The sequence below is a fragment of the Gadus macrocephalus genome, chromosome 12, assembly GCF_031168955.1.
Source record: "Gadus macrocephalus chromosome 12, ASM3116895v1".
NCBI lineage: Eukaryota > Metazoa > Chordata > Actinopteri > Gadiformes > Gadidae > Gadus > Gadus macrocephalus.
The window spans coordinates 25,939,424-25,951,923 of NC_082393.1; the positions used below are offsets into that span (position 1 = coordinate 25,939,424).

Genomic DNA, 12,500 nt, shown 5'->3' on the forward strand with positions numbered 1-12,500 from the left:
AGACGGGGGGGGGTGAAGGAGGCCTGGGAAGATAAGCCGGGGGTGCGGCTGGGGTGAGCTGAGGGGGGGGGGTGGGGGGTTGGGGGGGGTGTGTGTGCAGTAACACACGGCGTGTTGTATCAACTCCCGGTGCATTGGTATTCGGGCCGCGGTGTGTTCGAGGCTTTCTGCTGGATTCAAACCGACGCGGTGTCCTCTGTAATCAGCCGCGTTCTCCCGACGCCCGCCCCGCCTCTGTGGCCGCGGCTGGAGGATCGTCAGCTCGCTAATCACTCCGAGGACCACTTGAGATTCTCTCTTTGCCCACCTACGGTACCCCACGCAAAACACAGCAGGTACCCCCGCACAGGCGCACATCCAGGCGCACATCCACCCCGCAGACACACACACACACACACACGCATGCCTACCTCCTCGGCCACCAACCAGTGTGGTGTTTATTCAACTCTCTCTCTCTCTCTCTCTTTCTCTTTCTCTTTCTCTTTCTCTTCTCTTTCTCTTCTCTCTCTTTCTCTTTCTCTCTCTCTCTCTCTCTCTCTCTCTCTCTCCTCTCTCTCCTCTCTCTCTCTCTCTCTCTCTCTCTCTCTCTCTCTCTCTCTCTCTCTCTCTCTCTCTCCTCTCTCTCTCTCTCTCTCCTCACTCTCTCTCTCTCTCTCTCTCTCTCTCTCTCCCTCTCCCTCCCTCCCTCCCTCCCTCCCCCTCCCTCCCTCCCTCATCACTTAATCTTCTTGCTAATTCAGGTGAGTGGAGGCTACTTACTCACAACGCTTGACACCAACTTTGATCAAGCAGAATATTTAATTAAACTATCCCACCACTCTGCCTTGTGCGTTATATTATTGAGCGAGTTCACTGATGAGGCTCAGGCAGACCTGTTCAAAGGGTAAACACAGGTGAGCTTTTTTAGAGTTTATTACTGCTGTGTTGTCTGTTTTTTTTTCGCTCCGGCAGAATGGACCAAACTTGGTGAATTAAAGACACACCCTGGAGACTGCCATGTTCGGTTCTACTTCAATCTGAACTCAGGTGGACGTCCATGTTTGGTCGGCAACTGTCTCCCATGAAAAATAACCTGTTATAAAGCAAACGATCAAGCCCACGAGGAATATAGAACCATGATGGATCCTTGAATTAATAGTGTAATGGGAGCAGCTAAATAACGACATTTCAAAGAAAAGGATGGTTATGATTCTAAGTGTAAGTATTTATTTAGGGTAGTTAAGGCGGGAGGGGTAAGGGGAAGGGGGTAAGGGGTAGAAATGGGATTGGGCCTAAATTTGCAACCTTTGTTGGTTTTCCCTACCAGAAGGTCATAAATCCAGAAAGGTTGTCAACTTTTAATCTGATCTTTTTTTTTATTTGTCCAAAGAAAACCAAACCAGGACTTTTTGCTCCCATTGTTTTAACCTCTAACCTAGTCTTGGATCTCCGTAGTAAAGGTTTCTCTGCAGCGGTCAGCTGAGTGTTTCTGAAACGTTCTGGATGCACTGAGAGAGGCAGCTGGGCATGCAGTAAAAGATTGGTTTGACATTTCCATATCCTAGATATTTTAGCCTCAATTATGTGCCTGTGTTATCTCCACTCTGCAGACAGGCACATATTATTTCCCATCAGAAATGTCATGTAGCACACAAAATCCATTCCTACCACCGAAAGTTTAGGAAGAACAACAATCAAAGATGCAAATTTATGTTGATTTTGTTTGCCACAGAGAGGAAGTCCTTGCTGAGTTTCAGCTCCATTAAACATCAACACCAAAGAGATCAGCTGTCTTTTAACATTATTTTCTCGTGTCCTTTTATATATTTGGATATGTCGGGATATGCAAGCAAAGATAGAAGGTTCCAAAGCGGCACAAAGACAAAAATGTTTTATATCTTAACTGTTAGATCGGGAGGGCTTATACACCCATAGGGCAAGACAAAGTGTTTTGAGTGTGAAAGATATGTAGAGAGAGTCCTGCCCTCTCTCTCTCTCTCGCTCTCTCTGCTGGGGCTCAAAGCAGACTTAGACCGATGACGTTTTGTGTTATTAGCCCAAGACAGATCAATCAAGTGCTCCATCCCTTGGGGTTAACATCATGGATTGCAGAACTATATAGATGGATGGATGAATGAAGATAAATAGAGGCCTCTCTTGCCCTTCATGTGCAAACCACAGGACAAATGATTTGTACTAACTTGGGTAAAACAAGCAATTAACCTCTATCCTGTGGGTGTGGCTGCTCAATGTTCTGCCGCTGCATTGGTGTGTGTGTGTGTGTGTGTGTGTGTGTGTGTGTGTGTGTGTGTGTGTGTGTGTGTGTGTGTGTGTGTGTGTGTGTGTGTGTGTGTGTGTGTGTGTGTGTGCACACACGTGTTTGTACTTAATTAAACCTCAGTTAAATGCAGTAAAAGTTGCATTTAACTTGTTTTAAACTGTATTATGGTTGTAACACTGTTACTAAAAGGGTTAGGCTTAGTCAGTAGGAATACAATTGTTCCCATCAATTTCATTTTTAGTTTGATGATGTTTTTTCAAAATGATGATCTAGTATTTTTTTTCTGATGACGTAATACTATATTTACACATATGTAACACATTTTTGAATATGTTAAGGCATTCTTTGCTGATCTTTGAGTGGGATTGTGCCATTTATGAGATGGCCTCTGCAATGCAGCCAAATGAGAGGAAAGGAACTCATCTCCTCACATCTTTTCCCCTGCACAGCACCACACCATGTTCGCAGTTACAACTTCAGATTGTGTTGAGAACAGCACTTTGCAAGGTGATCCAATTCAAGAACCCTCTGACCTGTCTGTCCATCAGATATACTTTGACAATATGCAAAGTCTGCGATTATGAAAACGTTGTATTTATAGGTCACGCATCATTTAGACAGCTCAATGACATTTATGACGCACTCTTGGATGAAAATGTTAATGTCATACTCTGTAATTATACACTGTGTAGCAATACATTGTAATGTACTGCACTTGCCTTCCTGAATCCTTTTTTGAGACTTCAAACACAACTCTGGATTTGTGGAATAAAGGATAGGATCAATGTGTTTTCTTTAATTCTTCCCTCATTATTTTTATTGAAAATTATTATTATTATATCAACCCAGAATTATATCATGGGTTAACCCTGACCAATATAGTCACAACAAAACAAAATAGGAAATACCAAGTCTGCCTTTGAAGTATATAAATCCAGTTCTTTCCAGCCACGTTCCAGAAGCAGTCTACTCTTTTCTGTGCTGCTTTTGCAGCGACATCGATACGAGACTAATGGGATAGATGAGGGGTATGGTCTTCTGTTGGACATGGTCTAAGTGGACAATTAGTGTTTTCTGCAATAATAAACGTATGAAGCAAGTCAATCGCAAACAAATACTTCAAATCAACGGCTAGCTTACATCTAGGAAATCAAAAGATTGTTGTTGGTAAGGGAACGAGAATGGTTATTTAATGTCCCTGTTGATCTTCGAGGCATGCTGAAAATGTCAGCAGAGAAAGCTAACTTTAGATTTGCTCCATATTGACATATTTTTTGCTGAGAACCTATCTTCTCTTCTTGTGCCCTTTGTGGCCAACCTCAGAATACAAAAATCTTTCTTTCAGACGAACACAGTTTAGCTTTACAACAAATACAGTTAGACACAAAGGTGACAGTCACAGTCCCATTTTTCATTGTGGGTACCACACACACACACACACACACACACACACACACACACACACACACACACACACACACACACACACACACACACACACACACACACACACACACACACACACACACACACACACACACACACACAAAACACAAACAAACACAAAGCACAATTGACGTTGATACCTTGTAAAACCTTGAGAGAAAGACATTTAAATAAATAAAGTATTTTACATCACGGTATACGTTATTAGTTCTGAATGTGCTTCTGTATTTGCATTAGAGTCAATCATTGTGGCCCAAACTGTAAATTTTCTGGTTCACCGAATAGATATTAGAATATTTAGCACTCTAGCCATACTCATACTCCATTTGACAAATACCATTTTCAATACCACAGTCCAGCACATTGGTTTGTCACATTTACAGTAATCATTACATTAATATACACTATATACACAACACAACTAACAAGAAGGACGGGCTTCTTTGTTTGTGTTCCTAGCTCGCCGTTTCCCTGATCCCAGGGGACGAGACGTTTATTTTGCTGTTTTGTTCTCTGTGGATATCTGGGGCCCCCCACATGGCAGCCGCCCCTCTTCTCCAACACCCAGTGGAGGGGTCAGTGGGGGCCCCTAAATAAAGAACTCCCTGGGGCTCTCAAAGGAGTCGTTCTCCGAGTCAGCCTGGCCGCTAAAGGGGGACTCCCGGGGGGCCTCCTCCCCTGAGGGGGCCCCCTTTGTCTCGGGCCCGCGGCAGGCGTCTCGTCTCCGGTGCAGCAGTCGCACGGCGACGGCCAGAGCACACAGACCCACGAAGACCCCCACGGCGATCAGGCCTGCAGAACACAGAGGACCACCGCGTCAGAACAGCCGACGCGTCCTCACTCCGAGTTTCGTCAAAAATCGCCGCATTTTTGGGGCTTTTGGCGGTAACTGCGGACGCAAAGGGTGACCTTGTTCGTCTTCATTCGACGCAGGGGGTTTCAACGCCAAAAGCCCCAAAGAAGTGTTGATTTTTGACAAACTCGGAGTGAGAATGTGTTGGAACAGCTAACGATGGATTCGATTAGAATTAACATCTCGCCATGATCCCTCCCCCCAATGAGACATACAACCTCAAGTACACTGTTAATTATAGCTCAGCCATAATCATTTTACGATATGGCTTATTACCTTAAAGCGATAAGAATATGTTCACGTTTGTCATATTTTATGGAGGTAGCGATGGAGATCGACTAACGAGGGCAATGTGGACCATAGATCCCCTGTGTTGTCGTGATTTCAGCTCCAGCAGGAATTCTGCCTTCTTGCATTCCTCTTTCAATATGCATCACCATGATGTTAGAAACACAAAGTATATGGTTTGTCCATACCTCAGGCTAAGAGCTGTATGCATACACAGCTAACAGGCCGAAACGTTCCTTGTGAGAGATCATCAAGGATAAAGTGCTTAACTATTAGAAGAAAGCAATTTTTGACATTGTTGTATGAAAGCTTCTGAACGGTTCCATTATTTCACTAATAATGAATAATCTTTGAGCAAAATAGAAGTTGGCATTTGACCTAGTGCGAGGCCAACTCTTAATGCGGTCTCCAATTAGTCCTGCACGCTAAATCAACCTAGCCTGACATCGCCTGACCGATTTGCAATTATGTATTAAGCTGGAACCTCTGTGTTATTTTTTAAATTTAAAATAGGCAATACCAGCGGGCGCAATTGGATAGACCTACAACCAATCACAGCAACCACACGTGTGACTTATCAGCGGCAGCCATCTTGGTGGATAATGAAACCCGGCCCGTCTTTGACAAACGTTTGTGATTCACCGGCCCACGCCAGGTTCGCTGATCAGGAGGGCTCAGACACGTGTGCCAGAGCAATAAAACACAAGCCTGCAGATGAGTTGGGTTCACAGTCTCACATTCGCCCGGTGGATGCAGAACATTTATTCAAGACTTGGGGTCTATTCATGACTATGTCTCTCGTTCACTTGCTCATGTTCAACCGTTTAAAAATGTGGATTAGGCGTTTACACTGAATGCTGAATGAGCCAAATAAATGAGGACATTGCTTTGAAGATGAATGCTGCATAAACATTTATTCCCTTCTGATAACATATTTGTTAATCCCTTAAAGTATTTTGTGTGCTGCTGAATCAACCAAAGCATAGATATGTTAAGAGCTATGGGGGCAGAATACTTTTGCGATTTAGTTTTTATTTGATTGATATTATTCAACCACTTAAGACTTCCTCTCAACATGTTCCCACACAAAAAAACTTTTTTTATTTGGTCGCCCTAGTCTGAGGTTAAAGAGAGAAGCAAGCAAGTACAGGACTGTTCTGTTAGAGGTAATAAGATCCTGTTCAGCTGAAATCCTAATAAGCTTTGTGGTTTTCATCTTAACATAATATTTGATGACTCTTATGCAGCTCTTCCGTGCTTTAAACATATTCTGCCTCTTTGCTGAATAACATTTCCTTTTTTGAGTTTATTTTCTTCTGAAAACAAATCAATCCAAGGAATCGATTTCAGCGCGTGGATTCTAATTGGTTGATGAACCAGGTCTTACAGTACCTCCAATCAGGGCCGACTCGCTCCGGATGGCGTTGACTAGCGGCTGGCCGGGGCCCACGGAGCCCGACAGGTCTGTGACCGCGACACACAAACACACAGCACACACATTACACACATTACACACAGTACACACAGTACACACAGTACACACAGTACACACATTACACACAGTACACACAGTACACACAGTACACACAGTACACACATTACACAGGGCGTTGATTGTCCCGGAACAACAATGAGCAAATCCCAAGATCACAGAAGATAATAGGAAGAATGGGAATTACAGGAATATATCCCAAATGCGTGCTAGAAAAAGGAAAGTAAAGACAGTTGAATTGAACATGAGAAAGAAATGAAAGAGCAGGAAGAGCGGGAAAATTCAGAGGAATATAATCAATGGTTTCCATTGCAGGCCTGCTATGAATTTACTACCAAAGACGGCATGCAGCCAGCAACATGGGACACACACACACACACACACACACACACACACACACACACACACACACACACACACACACACACACACACACACACACACACACACACACACACACACACACACACACACACACACACAGACTATCTTTTTGCTGGCCCGAATCACCTGGGAGGGAGTGGGTGGTCTGGGAGGAGTAGGGCCTGGCAGGAGGGGGGGCCCCGCAGCGGGACCGGGCCAGGGGCCCGCTGACGCTGACGGCGCCGGTGTCCGGGTGCAGCAGGGCGGCCTTCAGCGGGCTGATGGAGTTGAAGAGGACCCCCGACAGACAGCCCGTGAACCCCCTGGAGGCCAGCAGAGCCATCTCGGGGTCCATCTCAGAAGACCCTGAGCCCGGCAGAGGAGACAGAGAGGGAGCAGGGATGAATCAGCACCTGGAGCCTGGAGCCTGGAGCCTGGAGCCTGGAGCCTGGAGCCGTTTAGAGGACGGCCGGAGGATGAATCGTCAACACACTGGACCCCGTACCCCCATCCGATTGAGATGCTGCATTATTCATGTTGTCACAGAGCTTTTCCCTTTTTTCTATGGGATGCAAATGCAAAGCAAAGCATCTCCTTTTAGCTCCAGGGAGGGAATATTGTAAACACATGGTTTCATCTGACACCATAGGAAAAGCCATGCTTTTCCAAGAGCTGCTATTCTGTTCATATAAATGACAAACATACATAAAATGTAATGTCTAAGAATATGTTAACATAAGTCCAAACCAATTCCAGACAATATGATGTTAAGAATGAAGTCGGCAGTAGGGCAGTACAACAAGGTACGAATTCAAAACACTCGCGGCATTTCTGACAACACAACGCAATTGTTGCCCCGTCCCGCGGGACACTGGTAAATTCCCATATCGGACGACGCCAGCCTCTGATGGGCAAAATAAAGAGCAGCACAACACTTTCCTTTTGATAATGATTCAAAGTCATGTACGGGCGACAGTAACTCAGACGGTAGAGTGGGTTGACTGGTAACCGGAAGGTTGCTGGTTTGATTCCCAGAGTGTCGAGGTGTCCCTGAGCGAGACGCCTCACCCTAACTGCTCCCGACGAGCCGGCTGTCGCCCTGCGTGGTCGACTCCGTCGTGAATGTGTGAATGAATGTGTGAATGAATGCTCTCTCTCTCTCTCTCTCTCTCTCTCTCTCTCTCTCTCTCTCTATCCAGCCTAGCTCGATTAGTCAGCCTGATGGATGGCCCAGCAGGCGGGGAGTGACAGAGAATTAACTGGGTTCTAATGTCTGACTGCCGGTTGGACTCCCGCGGGCCGCCGGCAGGCGGAGGTGGGGGCCGGGCGACACGCTAACCACACACACGTCAACTTTTACCCCGGAGCCCGCCACCCACCGCTGGCACCAGCGCTAAATGACCCAGAGAGGATTCGGCTTCCCTGCGGTTGTAGACTGGAGTTGGCGGACATGTTTCATCATTCAAACATCCATTTGGTCACTTAACTTTGGGCATGTAATCCATTTAAATGCAAATGTTAACATTACTGTTAGATTACAACGGTGTGTCCTTTGTTTGGCTGTGGAGTTTCACGCCTCAGAGTGTACTGGATTATGATAGCCCCTCTGTGTGTCTCCAACAGGGGCCCCCAGCCCACAGGGGCCTCCACCCCTTTAGCATGGGAGGTGCTGAGCAGCCCCATCTGGGAGGGGAGCACCCATAACACGGGGGTCTCGGAGGGGGCAACACCCTGGTGCCTTCGTGGGTCACTCTGCTCCGACGCAGGGCCTGATCCGACAGAGACAGTTTGTCTCTGTCGGCTCTCGTCCTCATGCTAAGACGGTATCTTGGATTCTACGCTTTGAACAATCGGTTAACATCTTCTGGAGAATGTTTTTTGTTTTAAGCCGGACCAAGCCAGGGTTATTTTTGGCTCTGATCACACGGAGAAAGTGGCCATCATAACTATTTCTGAGCCAGGGCCACTTCATTCAATAAACAAAGCCCCAAGGGATCGCTTTCTGCCTTGGCATCTTTAACCGACTTTAAAATGTGTCTAGTGCCACAGTATCGCGCCTGGAGGGATTAGGACAAGACGAAAGAATTGAAGAGAACAGACTGGGCTTTAATCCTCTGGCAATAAGCTATTCAAAATCAATATATTAAGTAATTCTTTCTAATTATAGAATGATTTGTTTTCTGTTTATTTTTTCTACTTACCTAGCACTCTCCCTAAAGTCAGACACTCAAAGTCGTTGAATTCCACATCAGAGGACAGGTTGAAGTCTTCTCTAGCATGTTGGTCCACCTGAATGTGAAAGAGAAAGTCTTAACCTGATACAAACAAAAGGAATGAATCTGCTATTGTGGCTAATGGAATCTGTGTGTGTGTGTGTGTGTGTGTGTGTGTGTGTGTGTGTGTGTGTGTGTGTGTGTGTGTGTGTGTGTGTGTGTGTGTGTGTGTGTGTGTGTGTGTGTGTGTGTGGGTGGGTGGGTGGGTGTGAGTGTGTGTGCATATGTGTGCATGTGTTTGCGTGCACATGTGTGTGGGTGTGCATGTGTTTGCGTGCACATGTGTATGTGTGCGGGTGTGTGTGAGTGTGTGTGTGCATGTGTGTGTGTGTGTGTGCATGTGTTTGCGTGCACATGTGTGTGTGTGTGCATGTGTTTGCGTGCACATGTGTGTGTGTGCATGTGTTTGCGTGCACATGTGTGTGTGTGTGTGTTTGCGTGCACATGTGTGTGTGTGTGTGTGTGTGTGTGTGTGTGTGTGTGTGTTTGCGTGCACATGTGTGTGTGTGTGTGTGTGTGTGTGTGTGTGTGTGTGTGTGTGTCTGTGTGTGTGTGTGTTTGTGTGACCTGGATGGAGACGGTGTCAGCCCGCCTCCTGACAGAAGCTGTGTGGAGCTGGCCATTAGCCAGGTGAGCCACGTCACTCCTCACCACCTCCACCTCTCTGCCGCTGTGCAGCCTGTACCGCACCTCCACCTTGTCTTCACACAGACAGGGAGGAGAGAGGTGGTGTTCAGAGAGAAGAGGGGCGGAGAGAGAGGAGAGGGGGTGGAAGGGGAGGAAGAGAGGGGAGGAGAGAAGAGGCGGAGAAGAGATGAAGGAGAAGGAAGGAGAGACTAAAAGTGGAAGCCTAGCGGATATCGACCATGATCACATATCCTCCTTCTCTATTATTAGACAACTTCTAAAGTGTTTACCATGTCTAGCCCGTCACCTGTGAGTGGATAGCATGTGATGGTGAGTGCAAGTGGATTATGTTCATGCAGGGCATGTTTTGGACACCGGGCCGAACAACCACAAGGCCAAACCGAAGGCAGACCTACCATCTCCGCTGAGGACCAGCGCCAGGTACTCCCGGTGGTGGGACGAGGAGGCGTAGAGGAGCAGGGCGGGGCTCTGGCTAGCCCTGAAGCTCAGGGACACCTCCTCCCCCCTCAGGGGCAGCGCGGGGAGCGGGGGGGCGGGCGGGGCGCTCTGGTTCCTACCCGGGTGCCGGGGCTCTCGGAGGGCGTAGCGCACCGCGGTGGCCGACGTGAAGCTGGCCGACAGCTCTGGAGGACATGTCGGCGGGGTACGTTATTGTTAGATTATTATTATTGTATGGCTGCTTGACGCACCTCGTTGGTGCCGGGTGAGACATTAATCAAATACATTCAAACACGTCAATCTTTTATCAAGCAATTATGTTTTTGTAAAGTGCAAAGATTTAAAATGCATCGTGTTTTTTATGTTCGAATGAAGGTGACTCCCACTGTGGGGCCAAGGTTTATCCTTTTCAGAAAACATTTTGTAAAGTAAAATAAAAAGCGATGTGTTATGTAGTGGTTCGTTTCACCACATCATAGTGAATGTATGTCAAATTCAATCATACAAATTATGTTTTTCATGTCACTCAAAGACACTTAGTAATCACCATATTTATGTTGCAGTTATTCAGTTGGAGGAAGTGACATCTCTGAATGTCAGAATAGTGTTTACCGGATGCCAACGCTAGAGTAGCCTGATAAAATGTCATTTAAAATGCAAGAGAGAGATTTCTTCATCCTATACAGACATGGCACCGCAATACCGTAGCATTCTCGTGAATTATTGAACACACATTTAGATCTGCGTCAAAGGCAGATCTTTCGCCAAGTGGTGACTCACTTGAACATCAAACTGACTTTGAGGATTAAACTCTGGATGCATTCTGGGGCAGCTGCCTCGTTACGTAAACGCCTCTGGATTACTGATACCTTAATCGTGATTTACAGAATTCCAAAGCGTGCTAGCTCACGGTAGACTCCAATTATGAGGTCAATCCTACATAGTTTAAGAATAAATTCATGCTGTTTCTGTGTGTACGTGTATGCGTTTGTGTATGGTGTTTACATTTCTTCAACGTTTTCCGCAATATCTTTAGAAAGAACGAGCATTGCATTAAAGTTCTAGTTTATTGTTTCTGGTCTTTACTCCTATGGTTATAGTATTTCAGTCGGAAGAATGCAGCAGTGTGCCTGTTGAGGTGCAGCAACTGTCGTTTGTGTTGCCGTTGTGTTGCCTGTTGCGGTTCTTTATGCATGCGTAAACCTCGGGGTCCCATTCTACCTGCACAGGCAGTGTACTCTGTCTCTGTTTGGGTGGTGGGCGGTGTGCACAAGGGCAGGGAAACCGCCTGCTACTTCCCTCCAGAGTGCCCTCAAGGCAGAGAGAGAGAGTCCTAAAGTGCCCTCTCCAATTCCCCTCCAATAGATAAGCTCTCTCCCCGGGAAGACAATGTTGAGGGCCCCCAATCCACCGGTGAAAAGTGTGCTTTACACATCTTTCCCCCTCTTCCTCAAACTGTGTGTGTGTGCTTGTGACCGATCCGGGTGTCCTGGGTTAGGAAGGAACTTGGGAAGGAAGTCATGTACTGGTCTCAGGCCACGTGAAGGGCAAAAATCACACACCGAACCGCACATCCCAGCTCGAGCGCTCTGCACAACTACTTCAGCTCGACGTCTGGTATCGCCCTCGCTGAGAGCAAGTAAAAGTCAATCATCAAAGTCACAACTCTTCTCTGTTTTAGCACCGCGGCGGTGGAACGAGCTCCCTGCCGACGTCAGGACCGCAGAGTCGCTCCCCAGCGTCCGCAGAAGACTCAAGCCTCACCTGGTCCGAGTTCACCTGGACTCTGCACAGCCCACCCCTCCTACTTACTGTATGTTGTACGCCATGGCACTTATTGTGTATCGTATTTAGTTACAGTACTTAGTTGTGTAGCATCTTGTCCTAGCTATCTTTGTTGTATACGGTGAATGTGTTAACCTAGTGATAGTTAGGGCTTGGCACTCGGTTCTATGAACACCCTTACTGTCCCGACAGGTATATTGTTGTTTCTCTTTCTTCTGATAATTATACTTATTGTAAGTCGCTCTGGATAAAAGCGTCGGCTAAACGCCCTTAATGTGAAGGTACATGCGAGGTGTACCTTGGTGACAGAAGGTTCCAGTGAAGGCGGAGGCGCCGCAGTCACAGGCGAAGCCCTTGGGCCTCTCCTGGCAGCGGCCCCCGTTGAGGCACAGCGCGCCGTAGGTGCTGCAGTGTCCGGGGCAGCCGGGCCGGACCCCCGGGGTGATGGCGGCCCTCGCCTCCAGGTCCAGGGTGACCCCGTTCAGCCGCAGCGAGCGCAGGCAGCCCCGGAAGCCCTTCTGCCGGGACGCCGTGCCGCCTGGGAACATCCACAATGACCATCGAAAAAGGTTCATTTAGTCTAACTTGATCGATTATTTTGTGTGTTTGTGTAAACAGAGTAGTATTCATTCGTTTGTACCTGTAGAAGACTGC

At 47.0% G+C, this 12,500-nt stretch overlaps 1 protein-coding gene across 1 annotated transcript in view; it reads right to left on the bottom strand.

Annotated features, from left to right (window-relative positions):
- Positions 1-3,695: 3,695 nt before the first annotated feature.
- Positions 3,696-12,500, bottom strand: part of cntnap3 (contactin associated protein family member 3) — a 51,711-nt gene continuing 42,906 nt past the window's right edge. Inside the window, exons 15-21 of the mRNA XM_060066309.1 lie at positions 12,145-12,384; positions 10,019-10,246; positions 9,543-9,676; positions 8,904-8,991; positions 6,850-7,068; positions 6,240-6,311; positions 3,696-4,498 (exon numbers count right to left, since the gene is read on the bottom strand). Coding sequence (XP_059922292.1) covers positions 4,296-4,498; positions 6,240-6,311; positions 6,850-7,068; positions 8,904-8,991; positions 9,543-9,676; positions 10,019-10,246; positions 12,145-12,384 — 1,184 coding nt within the window. The 3' untranslated portion in view covers positions 3,696-4,295. The remainder of the gene's footprint in view (positions 4,499-6,239; positions 6,312-6,849; positions 7,069-8,903; positions 8,992-9,542; positions 9,677-10,018; positions 10,247-12,144; positions 12,385-12,500) is intronic.